Raw genomic sequence first — 23,256 nt, 5'->3', positions numbered from 1 at the left:
TATAAGCCAATTTCACTCACATTGTTTGAGAAGGAGTGATGTGAGAGATACAAAGTTCAAACTTTGTGAAAATGGGAAGTCATGTAGAAGGGATTCTAATTGTGCTGCATCCCACTGCCAACACGCTTGGAACAAAGGCCATTGCAAGTCTTCAGCCTTTTCTAAATGTATAGATGAATTTTCTAGAGAGACATTAATGCAACAGTGACAAACAAGCAAATAAATAAATGAAGATGTCATCAGATTCTTGCCCCTTAATAGGCAAATGGCTCCACAGAATGTAGGGCCATTGGAAATTAAGCTTTGTTAATAAAATTGCCTGTCATTGCAAACTGCCCCATCCCCACTGTGGGGCTGTAATGGTATCAGTTTGAGATGTGAATTGCTGGTGGCTCTTGTACCTCTTTCTATGCATGAAGTGCTCAGGGTGTCATCCCTTACCAAATCTCATGCCAAACCAAATCTCATTATGCATTATCAATAAAAAAATCATATGGAACCAAATAGTACAGAACCAAATTATACAGAACCAAAATGCATTTCCAGCTCTTCATGCAGACTTCAGCTGCATTTTAATGGTGGAGCCCTTCAGTAGAGACCAGAGGTCTCTGACCATGAAGGTTTCCTTTTTCCTGCAAGGAGTTTGTGTTTGACCTTGGCAGCCACAGTTACAGCAGAGCTCTCTGCTCTGACTTTCGCTTCTGTTTCAGCAGGACCAGAATCTGTGGGGTCTTTCTGAATATTTCCCTCCTCACCCAATATTGTTGAAAATGAGCCTGAAGTGCTGACAGACAGCAGCACTCTCAGTGTGTAGGAATCCAACATAAACAGTCTTGCTGGTTGTGTACTTGGACATGTTAAACGAGGTCCCTGCTTTGATCTTCCTTGCACTATCCTAAAGCCCAGCAAGCAGAGGCTAAGTAAACAGACCTTTGATTTCAGGGCTGTTTGGAGCAGAGGTCTTGTAAAACTTTTATCAATGGCAGAGCTGGGCTACTGAAGTCCCTCTTGGACTGTAGGTGCTGCAAGAGTAGCAGTGTGGTTTTATTGACCCTAACATCTCCCTGCTTCCCATAATGACAAACATCTGGGAATATGAGCCAGCTTCCTGTTGATTGTAACGTGCCAGTTTCTCTAGGAGAGACACCTGCTTATAATCTCCTGTATGGTGAATGGAGCATAAGCTATTTCAGATCCTATAGCTATTGGATCCCACAGCCAGTGCAGCCTTTTGTTAATGCATGTCACAAAGATGCTTAAAAAAAAAATCACATGGGACACATCCGTGGGAAACGCTCACATTACTAATCCTGTGTGTTCAACACTCCTTGGTCAAACCCTACAAAAACCAGCACTCTGGCTGAAATAGCTTGAATGTTACAGCAAATTGGATTTTAGTTATTTGTTTCCTGTTTCCAGAGCATTTAGTGATTCCCCACAATCACAAAGGTCACAAATTTTCTTTCATGTTTAAATAAACAAGAGATTCTCCTTCAGGATCATGCCCTCCGAAAAGAGACAAGCACCTAATATCCCAAGATTTAAAAATTAAAATTGTGAGTTCTGGCAAACTCCCCTCAATAGATGAAACACAGGAGCTGGATTGGCCTCTGTTTTCTTCTAATTTAGTATTTTTCTCTGTCTTCTGGTGAATTACATGAAGGAGGCTTTGTTTCCTTTGTATTCACCATAGGAAGGTGACATAGGAGAGTGAGATCCTGCCAAGGTATTTTATTTTTTAGAAGCATTATCAAATTTTCACTATATTTATAATAATGGAGTCCAGGCTGTTCCCAGTGGGCCAAAGCTCTGAACCCTCTTGGTGGAGCCATTTCAGGCAAAGCTTGAGTGAGCTCAGGATGAAAAGCTGAAGTGTTTTGCTCAGCCTTACCAATGATTATTGCTTCATATCAAGAGAAATGCTAAATGACAAAATAATTGACCAAAAATAATTGACCAGTTGTTCCATGCCCATAGCGCTCCTGCTGTATCTTCTGGAAGTAAAGTTGAGATTGTTGGTGGAGTAAATTGTGAGTCAGAGTGCATCTAGTCCCTCTTGTCTTCTGCCCTCACACTTTTACAGCTTGGCCTTAAATGATGACCTTTCTTGCACTGCCTGTTCCGCCTTAGCCATGAACTGATCCTTTACTGTCAGTCAAACAATGCTGCACTGTTCTCCCTTCGGAAGTGAGTTTTGTCTTTTGTTAAATAGTCACATCCACTATTAGATAAGAAGTGTTTTTAACAGCCCTCTGGTTGTTGCTATTTGATGGCAGTTCTTTGATCCCCGGAGGGGTTTGCGGCGCTGTTTGTGATATACAGCAAATCAATTTTACCTATTTCCATCTTTTATTGATGAGTCTTCCAGTGGGCTTTCACCATAATCAGATTGGAGAATACCATGGCACAGACTTTGGGAAGGGACTGGAATTTACATGCAATAAAGATTAGGGGATTAGCAGCTGATTAGGAATGTGCTGATTTCTCCAGCCTCAGGTACAGCAAGGGATCCTGCATGTCTGCTGTTCTCTGACCTTGGGTTTTGACCTCTTGACTCCTTGCTCAGAAATGCCAGCGAGCAGCACGGAGTGATTCCTGACGTGGCTTCCCTCAAGAACAAGTTCAAGTCGCTTCAACAGTAAAACCTATTTTTGTGAGCGGGGAAGCCCAGAAACGCTTCTGCAAGTGGACAAGCTGCTCGGATGTGCATGGGCCGGGGCAGGCTGGGCAGACAGGCTGTGGCAGCACTTGAGAGTGCAGGCAGGAATTCCTGCTGACAGCTGATGCTCCGTGCGTGCGCCGCCACCCGCACGTGCGCCATGGGATGCGGGGCAGCTCCGCACTCGAGACAATATTTCTCTGTGCACAGCTTTTCCTAGATAGAGCCTGTGCTCTCAAGGTTTCTCCCCCTTCCATTTGCAGGAGGATAGCTGCACATAACCAGACACTGAGGTAATAGGATTGCACATTAATTGATATTCCAGTGGCTCTATCTACCTGCTGGATATGATGTTACATTCCAGCGCGCAGCCCGCCAGCGGAATGGCGTCACTCGAAATCACGGAGCAGTCGGTGTCAGCAAAACTCCTGTGTCCCTCTGTAGCTGCTGAAGTTTGGGCAGCTCAAATAAAGTAACAGGCTGTGCTAAGAACAGGGAGTTGGTAGTTTGCTTGTGTATCAAATATTAGCACCATCTTGCTGCTGATGCAGATGTATACATGGATAAAAGGCAGGAAATGTGGGACCTTCAGCAAAGGAGAGGTATTTCCAAATCCATAGTTTGGGGAGTCTGAATGGAGTTATATTTTAAATATTTGTTTTCAGTAGTTCAATTTTGGCAGACTATACCCACTGCCAAGTGCTGGTTTGCTAATACCATTCATCCTGACACATGTCACGCTGCTGTGTGGTACAGGAGGAATACCTTCCTCCAGGTGATAAGAGACAGCTTTTGAGCAGCAAGGGGTGCAGCAAACCTTTGGACATACCAGATTAAAGGCAAATCTGGTTTTATCTGATTTTAGAAGCTGAACAGTCCCAGGACATTACAGCACAGCCTCTGGCAGTCCTAGGTGGTGCAATTGGACATAGTAAGTCTGACAGAACAAGAAGTCATCACTCTCTCCTGGTAATAAAACGAATAAAGCCAGGTAAGAGTGCACTAACCCTGTTGGGAGCAACCAAAAGGGAGGGGCAGAGGAAGTGGGTCTGTCTGAAGCTCTCCCAGATGCAGGCAGGCTGCAGAAAGCTGCCTGGGTCCCAGTGAGTCTATTGTGATTTACATCAGGTGGTATGTGCTTCAGTGTCTGAAGAGCAGGAACCAGATGGGAATGCTATAAGAATTCAGTGATAGTTTCCCTGTGCAGGAGACTGTTGGTGTCTGTTGAGAAATGTAGGTTTTCAATGAATCAATCTTGGGAAAACTTTATTTTAAAGTGCATTCAAGTATTTTCCTCTCCTGGAAGTGATGTACAGGTGTGTATAAGCTAGACTGTAGAATGGCACAACAGGAACAAATCTTTCAAGTGAAATACTTGGTGCTGAGGAGGCAATGTTCACACTAAAGGCACTTTGGGAGTTTATTCTGGATCAGCTCCAGTTTGGTTGTGTAGATTGAGTGCTCGTTAATGGAAATGCCAGAGGACAGCTTCTGCTTTTGTTTTCTCTGGGGCCCAGGTAGCAGTTGCTGACTGTCTGCATTAGCAGCTGGGGGGGAGTTGGGAAGATTGGATCTATAAAGCAAAACATTTGGTTTTGAGGATATGGCACCTCCATTTCAGAGGAGTGTTTCCCTTCAGAATGGCTTTAATCTGATTCTGAGAACTAAATGCCCTTTGCAGCTCAATTTCATACAAAAGCAACTTAGTCCTTGTGCACCAAAACAGCTTCATGATGTGAAGCAAAGTATAATTGGTGGTGAATATAAAAAAATTAATTTTAAAGTATGTCTCTGGTGCAGATTATTACACTGATGTAGGCATATGTAAGGCAGATCTTTATGATAAGGGTTTAATTCAGAGAGAAAGAGCCAGCTCCTATTACAACTACCATGTAGGTTTTGGAAGGGCAACAGTGAGTGGTTTCAGGCAGGATTTTAAAATGCTGCTGTCTTAAAGATGTGTTGCATTTTTCTTTTGGAGGAAGATTTGTTTTTTTACTTTTAATTTTTCTTCCAGAGCAAGACAAGTTATAAATATACACACAGACATATGTATAGATATAAATATAAATAATATATATATATAAATAAAAATATATTTTTGTTTATTACTGTCCAAAATCAATAATGTTTTCAGATTTTAGGAACACAACAACCAATTGAAAAAATATTGCCATTGCCTAATCAACATACTTTTAAAATCACAACTTTTTTGCTTGCATGTGTTTTACTTTGATTGGCCAAAATTATTACACAAAATATTTCTCAAGCTGAAAAGGGAAGAAAACCAGGCAAAACTCTTTGAAAGAGAAAACCAGGTAAAGTCTTGCATCTTGACAAAAATGTGATTTTCTCATAGGAAAACAGTTCTGCCAAAGGCTCCATACCAAGCCTGCTATGCAGCCATTCAGCTGGAAATGCTTTCTGTTCTAGAGAAGCCTCTGAAAATATCTCCAGTTCTTAAATACCACAATGTTTATCTCTTTGTGGTCACCATCAAACAGTTGTTACCACGCTTTTGTGGTGACCAAACATAGAAGCCCCCAGAGACGAGGGCAGAGGAAAGGGAGGGCTGAGAGCAGCCTGGCCATGCAGGGCACTGCCACTGATTTCCCAACAGCAGAAGGCTTAGGGGTATTTTGGCAGTGTCTCATGATCGAGAGTGAGTGTTCAAGATGGTTTTCTTCTGAGTCCTTAGTGCACTAATCACACCTTTTCCATCCTGGCTATTGGGAAAGGCCAGTAGGAACCAGCAGCGGATGGAAGAGTTTAAAGTCTTCTCCACTTTTATACCTTAGAGTGAATTCTGGTTAAAAAGGTTTTTAAGAATATTTTGAGGAAAACCAATTCCTTGGATACAAGTGACAAAGACTTCTGTGTCAGTCTATGACTGAAAACTTGCTGCTGTGGACTCCCAGGAAAGCAAACCAGCTATTTGAAGGTCTGTGTTTGCATCGTTCCTGTGTATGGCACAGAGTCAACCACCGTGGTTTCTGTTTTCCTGCAGACATAAACAATGACACTTACAATTTCCTGCTTGCACAGTGCTCACACAAGAGCCTGTCCACGAGGGAAACATCTAATTACTTATTAAACCCTGCACACTGCTCAGACTGGGTTAAATATTGACTACCAAGGTTCAAGGGGAGCCTGTGTCACCAAATGTGAACTTGGGCAAACTTGGGCATCCTATTTTCTAGGAGCTGTTCAGATCAAATGGATAGGTGACAAAATGCTGTGTGCAGGGAGGAGGGACAAAGAAGGGGACAGCAATCAGAGCAGGTTGTCTCAGAAATAAACATCCATCTTTGGAGCCTGGGGACTGGGAATGTGGTTGCTATTGGTGGCTCGAAGGGGAGTTTTGTTACAAAAAAAAAGCGAATTAAACTGAGTCTTGTGGAGTGTTTGGTTTGTTTTACTGAAAGTGCTTAAGATGTGGGCGATTTGGCTGGAAAATCCACTGGGCTTGTGAAGCAGGATTTGCATGGTTGGGAAACAGTTGGAAGGGCACAGTACAATGGTATTTATGTTAAAATTTGGGTAGATCCAGCCCAGAAGGTAATTCAGGGCTGCCTGACTGGATTGTTTCCCAGAGATTATGGGAAGCAAACAAATGTCTTGTGTTGGCAGGAATGGTTCCTCTGTGATCTGTGGTGGAGATGGTGGAGGTTTGGGTTAGGTTTGGAGAAAGCAGGTTGGGGCTATGGAATTTCAATTGGGTTCTGGACCTTCCCTCAAGCCAGAGGATTTCTAGCTTTCTTCCAGAATTAGGCAGTTTGTCCTTCCTGGAAATAGCAGCCTAAAAAAACCAAACCAAAACAAAACAAAATCCTTCTAATTTAAAACCTTGAAGCCATGTTTTAAGGCCATTTCTTTTGAAAAAATGCCCAACAAATTAGGAATGACATTTTTTAGATGGGCTTGCCTTCTTGAATGGGAATGGAAGAGATAAATTGTGAGGGTGTGTGTGCCAACACACCTTTGTTGTACTTATCTCTTCTCTACAAAAATTTTCTGATTATCCATTGAGCTGCATACCTGAACTGCACCGTCAGTATAATTTTAGCATTTAAGTAGAAATATTAGTCCTCTCCTTTGGCCCACACTAATCCCACTGGCAGCACTTGAGAAACAATAAATAATATCATTTCTTCCACACTAGAAACTTTCCAGCATATGAAGTCTGTTTCTTCAAAAGTAATTTGAAGTAATCCTAACTCTCCTTTGCGTTTGCTACCTCGAAACCTGAGGGATAAAGTTACTATATTTTGCTGCTGAAAAAATATTCAGCAACAATTGAAATTGAATGTCACCCATGCACATTTAATTTAGTAAGATGGTAATTTCATGTTAAATAAATACCAACTGATTATTGAAAACATATGCTCAAAGGATTTAGAAACTACATGAGATACGTATCTCGTCTACTGTTGTTGAACTAATAATTCTAAGCAATAATCAAGTGCCAATTGTTTAACATACAATAACTATTTTATTAAATGTCAGTGAAATGTGTATGCAGGGCACTTAATTAAATGGAACACGTTCCCAGATATTCTAGTTTTCTTAGTTTTGGAACATCTAGAGTAGGAAATTTACTGGCAGCCTTCACACAAGGGGCTAGTTATTACTCATGTAAAAATATGGCAGGTACTTTTTGTGCTATCAATAAATATCCATTTCATCAGGGAAGCAACTCCTACTACAGAGGTAGGGAAGAAAGGGAAGATATGGCACTTCACTTGCTGTGAAATGGATCTGCAAAGCTGCTTTCTCCATCAGGTTGTTGGGCTGAGCCATGCACCCCAAGCCTGGAGCTTGTTTCTGCAAACAGTCCATGATTTCCAAACCTAAGCCTGACCAGCCATTGGGGCTGGTCAGCAAATACTTGTGGTGTTTTTGTGTTCCTCGCTCAGAGTCTTTGTTCTGTGGAGATGCTGTTGGTTTTTTCTTTAATCTTTTGATTGTTTTTGATAAGCATTGTTTTTGTCTGTGGGCGCCTATGTTTTCAAGCCAAGAAGGACCCATTAGCTCATCTAATCTGATCTCCTCATGTCACATACCAAAGCATTTGGACCAGTTACCCCCACGCTGACCCCTACTTTACTTGGCTAACACATACCTTTTGGAAATGCTAACTGTTTTGTTTTGAAAATATGAAAAGATGTTGGATTCACCAGTCCTTTGAACTACTTATTCCATTAGTTAATGGGATACATGGGCAACACATTCATCCTTTTATCTCTCTCAAAAAGCATTTTTATCAGTTCTGCTCTCCATGTAATGGCTTCCAACTGTGTAGAGAGCCAAGAGTTCCTCTCTTTCAGGAACACCTACTCTTGATTGAAACTGTTCCCAGCACTGCTTTGTAAAGCCTTCCCTGTGGGATTTGCTCCTTGGTAGAGTTTGTCCTAGCAGAGCCAGGCCTATGTCTGTTCATCCATCATTACAGCCTGAGTGCCAATGCAAATAATGATATTAATGATATGCAGAGGGTGTGAGTGCATAATCCCCACGTTGGTTTGCAGAGAGGGTTAAACTATTGTAGAAGAGGTTAAACTCTGGTTGTAAGCAGGAATTGTCCAGCCCAGCTTTGCAGCAGCAGGTACCCCAAGATAGGCAACTCTGGATGTGTGTTTCAAACATGGCTTTTAGGTAGTGCTTTCCAGCTGCCTGTGTACATTTTGGAGTGTTAGAAAGGTAAAGAAAATCCACTTTGCTTTGAACCACCCTGGCACTAAAAGACTTTGGAAGCTCAGGTTTTACAGTTGTGAGCATGGTGAAGGCCAAATGTTGCCTCAAGTTTTGGTGTAAGACATTGTGTTTACACCAAATGAGCACTTTGGTTGGTAACCTCTGTCCAATTCCTTCATCTCACTGTTGTAGTGAAACATTTCTATGCTTAGCTCTATTTTCCTCATAGGACATACACTGTCTGTGGTACTCCAGCCCCTCATGCTAATTCCATGTGTTGATGGGTTGTTTGGGTGCTTCATTGTGAATGGCTTTGCTAATTTGCTAACACAGCACTTCAAAAGAAGTCTTATCTACATAGAAAGTGAATGTGTTTGGTATTAAATAATAAAATATACATAACCCATGGGGCTCTTAAAACTTATTTAACTTCTTTATAAACTTTACAGTACAGTATGTGGATATTATAAATTACTTTCCATTCCAAGAAACTGTCCGGGCTTGTTGACCTTCCTTGGAATTTCCTCTTTGTAATTATGTTTAATGTGTTAATAAAGTTCACTTTGAACTGCATGATGGCAAATGGTCTCATAGGACATGGGTCAGTGCTGGTGCGTTCACCATATGTGAAGCTTGATATTAGTGTGCAGTTTAGTTGAAGGAATAGCAAGGATAAGTCCAAACAATTGCAGAAGCAGTATCTCCTCCCCAGGTTAGCAGTAAAAAGGGGTTCATGGAAAGTTAGGAATGTGGAGTGGGAAATCATTTAGCTTTCACTGCTAGGTGTTACTAAATTATAGTGCTGGGTTTGAGTCACTATCAAAACACCATATATTTAGAGGGTTTTCACACAGAGCTGTAAATCATGTTTACTACATGTATGAGTTGAATGAGTGCATGAACTTTGCAGTGCAGCCCAGGAAAATATAATTACATGTGTGTGTGTTTTTGACTGTGAGAAATATGGACAGGAAGCTCCAGGCTATTCCACTGTTGCGTCTTAAATACACTTCTAGAAGGTTTTTTTGCTGCTTCCTGGAAATAGCTGTTTGTTAAAGCAAAGAGAGGCTTTCTTGGGTTTTGCATAACTACTTTTGCCAAGAAATGGCAGCTACTATCCCTTCCCAAGGCACAGGGGAGGAGAGCAGGAATGCTAGTAAAGCAGTGTCAGCAGCAGAGCAGCAAGTGGGGCTTTTCTGTGGTGTAGGATAGTGGATATAAATTGAAAATTGCCCAGCTGTTCAGTAAGACAGGTGTAGGGTCTGTCTTTTATATAATGGAACAGAATGGGGATTCCAGTTGCTTGTATTCGTAAATGAGGCAAATAAATCTGCACACTTGTCTGCATGTATATGAGCAGAAATATTTAAAACAAATGAGGTGATCATGGCATTTCCTTGTTAATGTTTGACTGAGTTTATATGATCTTGAACAGAAAACTTGGCATCTGGCTGAGCTTGTTGGTTTCTTTCTGGTAGTGTTTATATGTATTTGCACATGGGGAAACTACAAGCAAGAAAATAACTTGGTGGAAAATGTAGGTTCTGGATTGTTAAAATTATATTTTAAGCCTGATTGCACCCTGGCCCTTGGAACTCCAGGCATGATCCCTGCTAGTAACTAAAATTATTTGAATGTTATGGGGCAAAGTTATATTTAGTTTGTGTTTGGAGAAAGAATAGCAACGAAGCGCAGGGGGAGGCAGCTGCATTCTCGTCACTTCTTCCCGAGTCACATCCACAGATGTCAAATCCCACCCTTCTCCATCAGAGTACTAAAAAATTATTCTCTCAAATTGTTGGGTTGAGGACAAGGGGGACTTAAGAAAACCTCCCCCCACTGGGCTTGTGTTGCAGTGGGGCTTAACTTTCTGAGCAAGCTCCTTCTGTTCAGACAGGCTGTAGAACCAGCTGCGCCCTCTCCACTGTGATGGGGCTTAAAAGCAGTGCCCCGTGGCCATAGAGAGCTGTCCTTGCCTGGTGGAAAACTGCAAGAGTTCCCTCTCCCTTCCTGACTACAAAAATGCCTAAAAATCTTGGATGGAATGGGCCTATTTTCATGCCCTTCTCCCATATCCCATGAAAAAATGCTGCAGGAAGTAATTGCTATGTCCAAGAGTATCACAGATTGGAGATTCTTGGCACTTAAAAAAGGCTGATGTTTCCAAGAGTCACTGCCTAATGGCTAAGCAATTGGGGGGATCACAGTGTAGGGAGTGCCCCGGGATTTACACTCAGGGCCAGAGGACACTTGCTCTCTGCTGCTCCACCTAGAAAGGATCCAGCCTGGAGCTTTGGCCCATGAGTGCAGGCACATGGCAATTGACCGGATTCATTCCCCCCTAGCCAGAAAGATGATGCATATTAGCATTAATTTTACATTGGTAAATGTATGAAGTCACTGTTTTAACAGTCTGGTTTAATGAAATGTTTTCAGGTTTCAGAACGATCCCTTACGGTTTTGCTCTCCAGCTCTTGGGGTGTTGCCTTGCCCACAAACAAGGCAGGAGCAGCACTATAGTGAGCAGGCACAAGGTATTACACTCGATTAGAGCATTTCTGCTCACACATGACACTAAGCTGGAGCCCAGGACTGCAGAGATCGTGACTCTGGCTGCTTGAGCAGTAATTTCATCTGCCTTTTACTGCTGCCTTAGAGCATGGGACAGACGCCGGCAGCAGCGAGGGATGGGAAGTCAGTCAGAGCCAGGGTTCAGCCTGTTTTTACCTCCCTGGCAGCTGTAGGTGAAGCAGCAGGTGCTTTGCTGGGATTTTGCCTCGCTAAGCAGCTGTAGATATGTATCCAGCCTGCAGGGCCCGTGTCCTGGGCTCCGCTCCCGCACCGCACACTCAGCTGTGAGCGCACACGTGCCCCAGCCCTGCAGGGTCAGACACCAGGGACACTCCCAAATCAGCGCCTTGGGAGGGCTAACTGGGCACTCTGCTCTCCTGGCCACCCCCTGGCAAATTACGGGCCAGTTCTGGAAGGTGGGCAGCTCCTGTCAGTAGCAGGGCTGCACAAAGGAAATTGGCAGGCTCAGCCTGTTTTTACTACATCTTTTTGCTTTGTTCGTGCAGCAGGAGATGGAACTGCTATTGAGAAACCTTGGACATTAATTTCTAAGAGAACCTGAGTAGTGCTGAGCAGTTTAATATCTGGAGTCAGAGGGGGGAGATGTTTTTGCCTACCTAGTGTGTGAGGCAGCTCTGTGTCAGTAGCACCCGCTGCCCAGAGGATATTGGAGAAGGGCCTTTCTTCAAAACAAACTTACCCCTCTCTGCTGCCTCCCCTGATGCCTCTGATGGTGCAGAGCAGTGAGATGTGCCAAAGTGTGTCTTGACTGGAAAAGCATTCATCCGTCACTGTTGCAGTCCCAAGGCAGGGCTCTACAGATATGTAGTGAAATAAGACCCAATGAATGCCTGTACATGAGAAAGAGAGACAGACATCCGTGATGATATCAATATTTTATTCTTGCTGTAGCCCAGCTTTAGGAGGTCCAGCTACCATTGGCTTGCCAGGGTGTCTGAAGCCTCTGGCATATGTGAAAGTGCTGAATTATCTTGTGGTTCTTTGTAAACACGGTAGTAAATTACAGTATTGTAATAATTACCATGGTGCTTGACATTTGCATCAGAACACTGATTCCAGAGAGTACTGCTTGAGCAGAAAGTTATTAATGCAAAGATGATAGGTAATGAAATGGAAATACTTACAGCAGAAACAAGGCCTTATCATCTTTGTTCTAGAGCTGTACACTACTGAGAAGTGCATGCTGTATCTGGCAAAATTCACAGCAGGAAAAAAGAGCGAAGGGAGTGTTTTATTCCTGTTCCTGAGAAAGCTGCTGGAGGAGCTAATGAAGAGCTGCAGTAATGTTTTTAGGCAGAATGGCTCTAAGAAATGCACCCTTTTCTAAATGTCATAAAGGTCTGCAGATAGATCCTGTGACAGGGACTGATCCAACAATTCCTCAGAATGAAAGGTCAGTCAAAGGAAAATGGCATTTAGAAGGACCAAGCTTACCACTGACCCAAACATGTGACAGATCCAGAGGCAACTCTGGTGCCATCAGGAGCCCCGCTTGTGCAGGCTGCCCCAGAGAAGCACATGACGTGACTGGGAAACTATCTGATTCCTCCAGGTCTCCAAATTCATCAGGAGTCACCATGAATGTCGGAAGGAAAGGGATTTTGAAGGAGCCTACAGCAGGCTTCCAAGTTGGGAGGAGAGTGCTCCTCTCTCCACTGTCCCTGCTTGCCCTGCACCAAACATTTTTTCCCCAGTACTAATTATAGATCTGTTTTTGTCGTTTGAATATGCATGAAGTAGTGTCCTGGCTCACAGGCAGGTTGCAGTGAAATTGCTCTCAAAGTTTGACTTGGTTTGATAGGGCTCTGAGTCAGAAAGAACCTCTCCAAGGGCCAACCCAGAATTTCAACAGGTCTGTGGACTTGTCTGGGCATTTCAGCTCCTTTGCATTGAGTGAGGGCTCCATGTAGGGAAATGTAACAGAATGTGGGGGCAGAATCTCACCCAGTGTTTGTGAATTCTGCCTTATCAAAGGCAACACACATAGCCCCCCTTCATGGGTGGATTTTCACTATAAAATATTCAGCAATGCAATTTGTGTCAGACCAGCATTCAAAAGGCCTTGGGGTTGTCTCTCCATCCACAGAGATGGTTGGAAATCTCACAAGGTGAAGAATGAAAGGGTGGTTTGGAATTTTAGAAACATCGGGACAGGCAGGATTTCTCATGGTGTTTTGCCAGTTCCAGAGTATGGGAGGATACCATCACCTCCAAGGTCTGTCCCACAGGTGACTGCAGAAGATGTGAAGGGGTGGGTGTTATCTTTGCCTTCTTTGTTATTTTTGTTATCTCTGACTTTTTCAGAATAAGTGCTCTCAAGGTCCTTACTTTGGGTCATTAGGAGTTCATCAGAATCTGAGTGTGTCTAAGACCCACTGATTTAACCAGCCTCTTAGTTAAACTCTTTAATAGATGTCAAGCTAGTTCATCACTCTGTTCTCAGCTTGAACAGATTTTTTTCTTTTCACCAGCAAAGCTGCAAAATTCATGGGTGGGATTCAAAATGAGTAACTGCAACAGCAGCTCTGGAGTCATTCAGGAGCTGGACTGTGTGTACTGCCTCAGTCATGCTGAGGAAAAATCAAGCAGACTTTGGAATAATAGGAATTAGTCATGAGGAAGTGCAAATATGAGCTCTGTAGTTTATTCCCTGTGGGTCCAATCCTGCAAAACATTAGGAACAGGAGTAAAATGTGAGGGAACATTTCCAAATCCCACAAACATCTTGTGGGTTTTGGGTGCAACTCAGCATCAGCAATCCTTAGCAAAACATTTTGTCCTTGTGCAAGAACAGGGCACTTATTATCACACCCATTAATAGACTATTCTGGGAAGAGCACTGCTATTGCAATCTGTGTAGAGAACTTGTGCAATTAATGAAAAGGCAGAAAAGGCAGATGCAGGAAAAAGGCTCTCAACTTTTCAGAGCCTTGGGAAGGAATTTCAGTTGGAATTCAGCTATGGGAGCATTCCCACTGTTGGAGTCTTTATCACTTCTTTTTTCTGATTGTTGGCCTGTCCAAGTGCATCCTGTTATCATGTGGCAAACAGTGTTTTTAGTCTGACATTCCAGGGACACTCTTTTGTATTAAATTATCACCTTTTGCAAAGAGCAAATATTTGTCAAGTGGGTCAAACTGGCAGGGTTGCTAAGGAAATTTATAAAAATATCCTCTTTTGGACTATAAGCAATGTTAACATGTCAGGCTAAGCTGTGTCTTTTATTGAAGCACTACCCAATGAATGTTCTGTGTTCTACAACTGCAGGCTTATGTGTCTCAGATAAAGCCCCTCTGGTGACTATTAAAGGGAATTACTGTACATACAACATGAAAGAATTAAAACATTTGGGGGGTGTGGGGCAGTGTTTTGTTGTAAGTACCACTCCTGTTACTAATTTTACCTTCAGGATAGGTGTTAAGTTTAAAACAACTACAATTTTTTTACCAAATACACCAGAAAAGTTTGTGTGTTGTGCTCCTTCTTGTGACAGGAAAATGCTGGAAATTTTGGAAAAGCAATAGTGTCTCAGAACCAGGCTTCCCTGGTGGGTTAACATGAGCTGCAAAGCTACAGCTTCAGGTCTTGCTGTATCCCTCTGTAGCTGCTGACATTTTCAGCCCTGGTTGTCAGTGATTTTTGGTGAGCACCTTCTGTTCTCTATAGCAGTCAGTGTAGTGGCCAGATTGATGACTCGGCTTTGAATCAGTGCTGTGTCACTGGCAAAAGTCATGACAGCTGCTCCTGGCTCTGTTCTTTCCTAGGCCCCCCAAGGATTGCTGATAAAGTGATTCACCGGCAGTCCGTGAGGCTGGGCAGGACCATCAAGCTCCTGTGCCCGGTGGAAGGCGACCCCCCGCCCCTCACCATGTGGATGAAGGACGGACGGACCATCCACAGCGGCTGGACGAGGTTCCGCATCCTCCAGCAAGGGCTGAAAATCAAGGAGGTGGAGAGCGAGGACGCGGGGACCTACATCTGCAAAGCCACCAACGGCTTCGGCAGCACCAACGTGAACTACACCCTCATCGTCATCGGTGAGTGGAGCTGGGCAAAGCCAGGCCTCACCTGCTCTGGGGCCACAGGGACAGAGCTGATTTCCATGGAGCTGTCCGAGAGTGCAGAGTTGCTCTGCTAATCATTCACCGGCCTCCACTCTTGGCTGGCCCCTTCCAGTGTTTGAGGATTGCCAGAGCTGGCGCTGCTGCTGCGCATCTTCTGCTGCAGCCGGCTGCAGGCAGATAAGATTGCAGAGTGCCAAAGGTTACACATAAACAGAAATGATGCAATAGCCACTGGGGTCCAGATCACAATGAATTCCACACAGGAAAGGCTGTGTGATAAGGAGAGGTCGCACTGATCTTTATGTTTGCTGTTGGAACAGGACAGCTCTCAAAACAAATGTTGGAGCACCCGTATGAAAACGCGCAGCGGGGAGATCCATGTGCTGAGCTGTTGTGAAGCATGGTGTCTTCAGGAATAATAATATCTGGGTTGAAACAAAGCTCTGACCTGGCATGTAACCCAGGGATGCTCGGCTCCTGAGAAATCATCTTGGTGGAGGCAGGATTAAAAAAGCTTCAGATGCTGTCTCAGTGACCATGGGTTCATTGGCAATGCTTTTGACCATTTTCAAAAGGCTTGCTTGGCCCAGAAATGAGATTTTGGGGCCACTTGCTGGGCTGAGCATTCCCAAAGTCTCCCAGAGACATTTCTCTGGGTAATCAGAGATTCCTCTGCAGGGGCTGCCACAGAAGTGTGCTCTTTGGTGCTTGGCTGGAAGAAGGAAAAGAGCTGAGTGAAAATCAGTGTGTTAGAGGATGTTGAGGGAGCCAAGGGGAGGGTTACAAAGCAGGGGATGAGATCAGATATCTTGCTCACCTTTTGCCTGATCCTGAGCATCTGGTCTATGAAGTTCTGTTTCTCTGAGATGGTGGGAGTGAAGACAGAGTTTAGGGCAGTTTCCATCTGCCTACTGGTTGGCTCTTGGCCTGGTTTTGTTCCATTTCTCCTTTTTCCTCTTTGCAGCAGGAGGGGAAACTGCTGTGGGCTCAGGGCATGTGGCAGACACTTGGTGCTGCTGGATGGAGGATTATCACCTGATAACAGGGTGATTCTTGGAGAATGCACTTTGCTGCACAGCCAGTGTTAGAAAGGGACCAGAATGTAAATATCTTATCTGGAAAGAGATGCTTCTGTGAGGGAAACCTTTGGTGACTCCTGTAGCATCAGTGGGATAGAGCTGCAAAAGTCGTCTTGGTTTACATAGTTTGAGGATTTGGTTTTCCTTTCATCTCTTTCTTAGCCACATTTATCCATTTCTCTGTGCTACACTGAACAAACTGGGTGAGGTGGAAATACTCTTACAGAGTCATGTCTATACAGACTCCAAACTCTTGGTTGTGGAGAAATGAATGTTATAGGAGACTGCTTCAGTCCAGCTTGTGCTTTTGCAGTACGTGGAAGTTGCCAAAGTCTTTGATCTCTTGTGTCATTCTCTATCTTTTATAAAACTCAAGCCATATCCCATTATTCCAGAGTAGAGGCATCAAGGTACCTGTAAGTCAAAGAAGGCTCTGCCTATTCTTGGTAGCACAACAGAAGCAAATGAAAACAAAAAGCCAGGAGGCACAGGATAAATGTTGGACTAGAATTCAGGAAAGATTGGGACAAAAATTCCAATTCAGTTGCTCAGGGAAATTGGATTATCAAATATAATTGTGTTAAGAACAATAGTATTCATTATATTTGGCACTGAAAAGCCCTGGGCAGAAACCCTTGTTATTTAGAGCCTCATCAGGCATCTATGGAAGGAAATGGCAAGCTCCCACTGGCCTCTGTGGGTGTGAGATTGAGCCCTATGCAAACAAATATTGATCCCCGAGTGCCAAGAAAAGGGTAACTTTAACCTAAATCTGTGTCAGACATATGGGCTGAAGTATCATTCATTTCCACGCATCCTTGTTGTAAATACTGGCCAAACCCAGTACTTTTTGTACTATTTTTCACCTTCTTTCCTTGTCTCACAGTGTGCCCTTGTGCATTCTTGTTGCTCAGACCATTTCTGATGGATTACTTACGTCCCCTGTCTCTGGTGGTGCAGTTGTGTTCATGTAGCGTTTCAAACCGATTGCTTTTCACTGGAGCAGTTTCCCCTGAAAACAAATGTTCCCCTTGTGTCTTTCTTGTCAAGCTCTGCAAGTAAACACAAGGTATCACTGACTTACTCTTTCAAAGGACCCAGACATTTAATGCAAAGACCAGATGCTTGTGTTCGTCTTGGTGAAAATACTTTTGGTTGAGAGAAAATCAATCCCTTGTTGGTTTTCGAGAAGGAGGCAGTGTTTTAAAACCAACTGCATGTCAGTTTTGATGATGGAGATCAAATTGATGGAGCTGTTTTGTTTGTGCTCTGGAAAGCACAAAACTTCATTAGGCTTTTTAACCATATGGCTTCTCTATTTTCCCACTCCTTCAAAGGAGAAAAGTCCCTCTTATTCCAACTTTACTGCTAACACCAAACATGTAAAAGCACACAGGTGTCAGACATGGGCAAGGTGGTTAAGATATTAGATCTAGAACTGCATTAAATGATTCATGAAACACTAGGGCTTAAAAGAATATAATTCATGTTGACATGAGAGCATTCTGGAAATTTAATCAATATCTGGAAAATACTCAGTAGCCGATTGAAAGGTTTTGGAGTTATGCTGTATAATTCTAACTCAGCTCTGCCACACCACTGGCAAGTGAGGAGCTGTCACCCCTGTGTTATTTACATGGAGGCTGCAGCAGAATAAGGTGATGGTTTATAAATCCTACAGAGAGCTGTGACTAAATTCAGCACCATCCAACCTCTCTGCCTGCTTTCACTGCTATTAACTCTTACTAATCTTAACTTTTACTAGCCACTGTATTCCATAATAGTACAGAGAACCAGCAGAAATCTGGGACGTTGTACAAAGGAGTAAAAAGGTCAGTGGATCCTCCAACACTGGGGGGCCCAGCAGATGTGGCAGAGATGAGCTCCCTGGCTGGACGCTGTGAGATGTAATAATTCAGCTGTAAGGCTGCTTGAATGTCCCTTTGTGGCTTCAGGATGGGTCTTGCTTGCAGCCAGCCAGCTGAGTGCACAAGCAGAGCAGACTTAGGTGTGCCTCTGCATGTCTGGAGACAGGACTCCAGCTTGCCTGGCTGGAGAACTTCTCAGTCTGGAAGTGCAGATGAGATGGATTACAGTGATTTTACAGATGGTAACTGAGATAAAGAGAGACCAGGTGATTAGGCCAAGACCACATAAAATAGGAGCTGAGGCTCAGAGTTGAGTCTAAATCCCTTAAATCTCTCCCTGAAAGACAATTCCTACTTCATAACACATACTAAAATCTTTTCCTCCTAATCTTGCATCTTCCTAGCTGCTCTTTTGGAAGTGAATCTTCTCTTATTCTGGGGTTTTGATCATCATTCTCAAACAAAGGCTTTGCCAACCCAGATGGTAGCAATTGGTTTCTGCCCTGCTTATTTCCCCATCTTCTCAGACTGCAGGGCCTGGATCCCAAAGATCCAAGGAATCCTGCTCTAATACAGCCCTGCATGAAATGTAAGCCAGTAAAAGCAGATTACCAATATAAGTCAAAACTACAATTTCCTCTCTTAGCTATCCATAATAGTTTTTGTGGCTCACCACAAGATTTGGGATGCCAATTACACTGCAGACGGATTTACAAATGCTGGAAGAGGAACTTTAATCAGTATTTAATTACATTGCAGTTATTAAGTACAATGGTTCCTTATTTTGGAGAATTATGTGTGGCTCATCAAAACAAATGTGCTATACCTTTCCCAAAAATTATATTTTCAATGATGCCCATTAAATCTTATCTTTTTTTTCCTCAAGTGAATTAATTCTAAAGGTGTGAAAAGTAACTTTATTTAATTTATAGGTGGTTGGTTGGAACCTGTGGTTTCTTTACTGCATAATTAAAAAATTCCTTGCCAGTGTGCTCTAAAAGGAAACTTTAGGCCAAAGAGGAAGAAAGAAAGTGCTGAATAGCTACTCCTTGTTTGAAAACTGTCCACCTTGTGTGCTGAAGGGAGGCATGTTCTGCAGAAAAAAAATAGCAGGTGGTGGTGTAACTGAAGCCTCTGTCGAGCTGTGGCCAGCTTGGCCAAAATGTGAGTTTGCACACATGGAGCCACACTCCAGCCACCAGGCCCTCCCTGGGAAAACTTAGCCCAAATGGGTGAGCTTTTCCTGACTCAAAAATAACTGAGAAAACAAAGTATTCTAGCATTCTAACATGGAAGTGCTGGAGGACCTCCATTACTGCTCTCTCTCTGCAATAATAAACAGTATCCTGAGTTCCAGGAGTCTGGACATTCTCTGAAGGGAAAATTGTTTGTGAACAGCTGTAGGAAAGACTATAGGTAAATATTTATGCAGTAACATAATGACCTCTTTCACTAATACACAGCACAGAGGACTTTTCACTTGCAGAAGTGTTGTAGGCCAAATCCTGCAAGGTGTGCCAGCATTACAACATGTGGGGCTATTGCTACAGGTGCTGCCAGTAAATACTTCTTGAATCAGTTGCTCAACCAGGTGATGAAAGATCAAACTGTCTCCATTTTCACATCTGCATCCATGTTTCTTACTTTGCTTTCTGTAGCAAAGGGAAAAAAAAAAAAAAGGCAGCATCAAGAGTTTGGGGCTGTAACCTTCTTGCTTCACTTGGTGTTTTTAAACTGCCAAGGACCCATCTTGCCTGGGTGCATCTCAGCCAAAAAAAAAAAAAAAAAATCAACATGTAAGTCCAAGAAACAGCTTCTGAATTTCTTTTTCTTGCCCTATATCTCTCACTGCTGCAGTTGTTTATTTTGTTCTTTGGGGTTTTTTTAGGGATATTTTGGTGAAGAATCCATCATCTGTCCTGTTCATATCCCCCCTGGTGCCTGGCCCCATTTGGGCTGTAGAGTAGTAAAGTCTTGATGCAGAGAGCAGGAGGAAAAATGCAGCTTGTTGTCCTAAACTGCTGATGGGCTGTTCAGAATTTGAGCTACATCTCACTTTCAGACAAATCAAATTTGCTGTTAAATGTCTGCTGTCTGTCTGTTGCAACTGATTGCTTCAAGAATCTGCCCTGACATCAGATGATTTATCTTTAAAGTAGCTTTTTCCTGCTGAGCCAACTGCTATTTTATGCTTTTTTACAGCTTGTCCAAAGACAGCTCTCTTTGATAACAGGCATGTGTGAAAAATTTGCATTAAAATAACCATTTTTTTTTAAACAGTCAGCATAAGTATCCTGAAAAAATTCATGGCCTTGTCTGAATGGATATTTATTCTTACATTCTTTTTTCTGCTTGTAGGAGTAGAAAATACTGTGTGAAAAAAAAATCAAGTACAGTAAAACATGGTTTGCATTACACTTCTGCAATGAAGTCATCAATCCGTGTCTCAGAATTCATTTACAGTGCAAAAGCTGAGAAAACATTTCTAGCCCAGAGTCAGGTGCCACCAGCCATTTTGGAAAAGCATGACAAATTCATTTATGTTTGGGTTTTGGCCTCTTAAGAAACTCTGGGGACCACAGAGAGATGTGCTCAGCAAGAAGATGTGAATCAACACTGAGTCAGCAATGTGTGCTCCAAGGGTCTGCTAATGCTAAGCAAAAATTGAAATGAGTCAATACTTCAAAAATAAAGGGAGAAAATAGGCAGTTTTTGCATTTGAGAACAAGGTGGTATAGCCTGTGCTGATCATGTTATGGAGTTAGCAAAATGTCTTTAGTGCATTTACTTCAACATGAAGTGCAAAGGGCAGTCCATCCAGTGTGGGACCATTAACACAATCACAGGGCATATAATCATGGCTAATGATGATTAGTCAGTTGTTAGATGGAAATGAAGAGTTCCTTGTGACAATAAACAGTTACAAAGTTCGTGTTTAGTTTGTTAAGGCCCCAGTCCAGCAGCTGGATCTACGCTGGTGGCCTCCTGTGCACATGCAAGGTGATTAACACCAGATGAGGATCTGGCCATAGCCACTGATGCTTAGTAATGGTTGTGGTGCTAATTAAAGCTCAGATTGGTTTGGGCCTTTGGGAGCTGGGCAGAAGAGGGGAGCCTTCTCAAGACCCGGCCACTGGAACGGTTGCACAAGGACTTCTTGTCAACATGTGATGAGGTGCCACCGTGTCACCCTCTGTGGAGGTGTAGGTGGGGGTTTGGTTCTTACAAGAGCTGCCTTACTGGTGTTGCCAGGTGAGGGAATCCTTCATGCCAGCCTGTGGGAAGAGACTGGAAAGGGGCATGAATGGATCCCAGTGAGTAGAGGAGTCAGTGAACTGTGAGTGTTTTCATGTTTTGGTGCAAACTCTTAGCTTAAAGCTGTTCACTTGGAAGTGCAGCTCCTTTTCCACTGGAAGTGACTCATCGTTGACTAATGATGTCCTCACCCAAGCAAGGGCTCTTCCTTCTCAGTGTTCATTAGCATAGGCATAAAGACACACGCCCTGACCAAGCTTGGTGCTGCACAGGGACAGCACAAGCATGTGAAAAGAAATCTAAAAACAATCAGTGTTCCTACCCCCTGAATTTCAGGGGTACTTCACTTCTTCCTCATTTGAGAGATCCATCTTGGAGTCCAACAAACTCCCTGTCCAATGTATACAGCTGTGAAATGTCCACTGTCCTGGGAGAGGAAAGGAGGACAAGGAAATATGCTGAAATGAAAAGGTGTTGTGACTATTGCTGCATTGCTACAGGGAAACAATTTCACTAGTTTTCATCATTTTGATGAGTGCTGCGCTAGACTGATGTCACAACAGCCCATAACAATTTGTTCTTGAAAAGCTTGCTCCATAAAGAGGTGATGATGTGGGTGCCAGTATTAGCTGTATCTATCCTAAAAATGACTGATCAAAAATGTAACACTGAGTGGTTTGACCAATGGTCTTGGTGAATGGGTGAAAAAGGCTGGAAAATACCACAACTGGGCAGCAGTTTTGTTTCTTCCAAGTCCAGATCTATTATGTAGCTCAGTGCTAATGCTGTATAATGTCCACAGTTTTTACAAGATCTTTGTTTGGTTTTATTAGTTTCATTTGATTTTATAACAAACTTTACAGTATGCTTATCAATACATCATGTTCTGGCTAACAAAAGCCTCACTGTTTCGAGTAGATCTCTTTTTTCCCTTTGTGAAGCTGTAACATAGAAGCCAAGTTAAGAAGGTGACAACACCTGTTCACAATTTAAAGGAAATGAAAAGATTTTTTTTCCATGGATGTAAGCATGAAATTCATACATATATGTATGGATATATAATTTCCCCCCATACTCCATCCTGTGGCAGACTGTGGCAAACCAGAGCTGCAGCCAGTGTAAATCCCAGGCATGCAGGACATATGGATGCATTTAGCCCACAATCCTTTGCAGATGCTTTGGAGTATGTAGTGGCTGCTACACCCGTGCAAATAGCAAGCTGCAGCTCTGCTTGCTGCATGAATATTGTTTGGGAATGAAAGCAGCACACAATACCAGGCAGGCTGACATTAAAACCGTGTTTGATCTGAGCAATTTATGGCTTCCTTCTGTTAAATGATATTAATAGAAAGAGCCTCTGATCCCAGCGAGTTTGTGGTGTTCATGTTGGGTTTTTCTCGTCAGTTTGTCTGAGGCTAAAAACGTCTCTTGCCTCTGACTTTATTAATCAGAGCTGTCTTGGTGCAATCCTCCATATGGGCAGTGGGTGGAATTTCTCTGTTGACAGTGCAGTGCTGTTGTGCTCAGCCAGAGATTTGTCCGCATCTGCATATCCACAATGCTGAGAAATAACTGTGTTCCTGAGTAAAGCCAAGGCAGTCCCTGCTCCAAGCTGATGATCTATATGTGTGTGGAAGGCAGGCTTTCCAAAGGTGGTCTAGATTCCCAGTCAAGGTTTACTATAGTAGTTAGGAGTCTTTTAATTACTAGCACCCCAAGTCATGAGAAGACATCAAGCTAATTGCAGGCGTGGCCATCAGCAGCTTTGAGATATCTCCCACCTTGCCAAGCATCCAAGATGGCTTATCTTCTCTAAGTAGCAGGGTCCCTCTGTTAACTTCCCTACAACTACTGCTGTCGTCCCTTATTCCTGACAGTTTTTCCTTGGAAGTTGTGCTCCTCCCTCTGCTTCTTGCTGAAAGCTGGGAGTGAAGGGTTTAGCACGGCCTCACTGGACTCAGAGGACCACAGAAGATGAGTTGAACTTCATGGGCACAGTGTCTCCAGGTGGTCTGTGCCAGAGCACCGTGCCCCATTCCCTTGTG

General features: G+C 43.2%; 1 protein-coding gene across 4 annotated transcripts in view; it reads left to right on the top strand.

Annotated features, from left to right (window-relative positions):
- Positions 1 to 23,256, top strand: part of FGFRL1 (fibroblast growth factor receptor like 1) — a 167,652-nt gene that overhangs the window by 66,210 nt on the left and 78,186 nt on the right. For all 4 annotated transcript variants that reach the window (XM_059845371.1, XM_059845369.1, XM_059845370.1 and 1 more), the window contains one exon: positions 14,710 to 14,982. In XM_059845371.1, coding sequence (XP_059701354.1) covers positions 14,710 to 14,982 — 273 coding nt within the window. The remainder of the gene's footprint in view (positions 1 to 14,709; positions 14,983 to 23,256) is intronic.

This window comes from Haemorhous mexicanus, chromosome 4 (assembly GCF_027477595.1).
Source record: "Haemorhous mexicanus isolate bHaeMex1 chromosome 4, bHaeMex1.pri, whole genome shotgun sequence".
Lineage (NCBI taxonomy): Eukaryota > Metazoa > Chordata > Aves > Passeriformes > Fringillidae > Haemorhous > Haemorhous mexicanus.
Note: the sequence above shows the minus strand (reverse complement) of the source record. Positions and strands in the feature narration are given on the sequence as shown.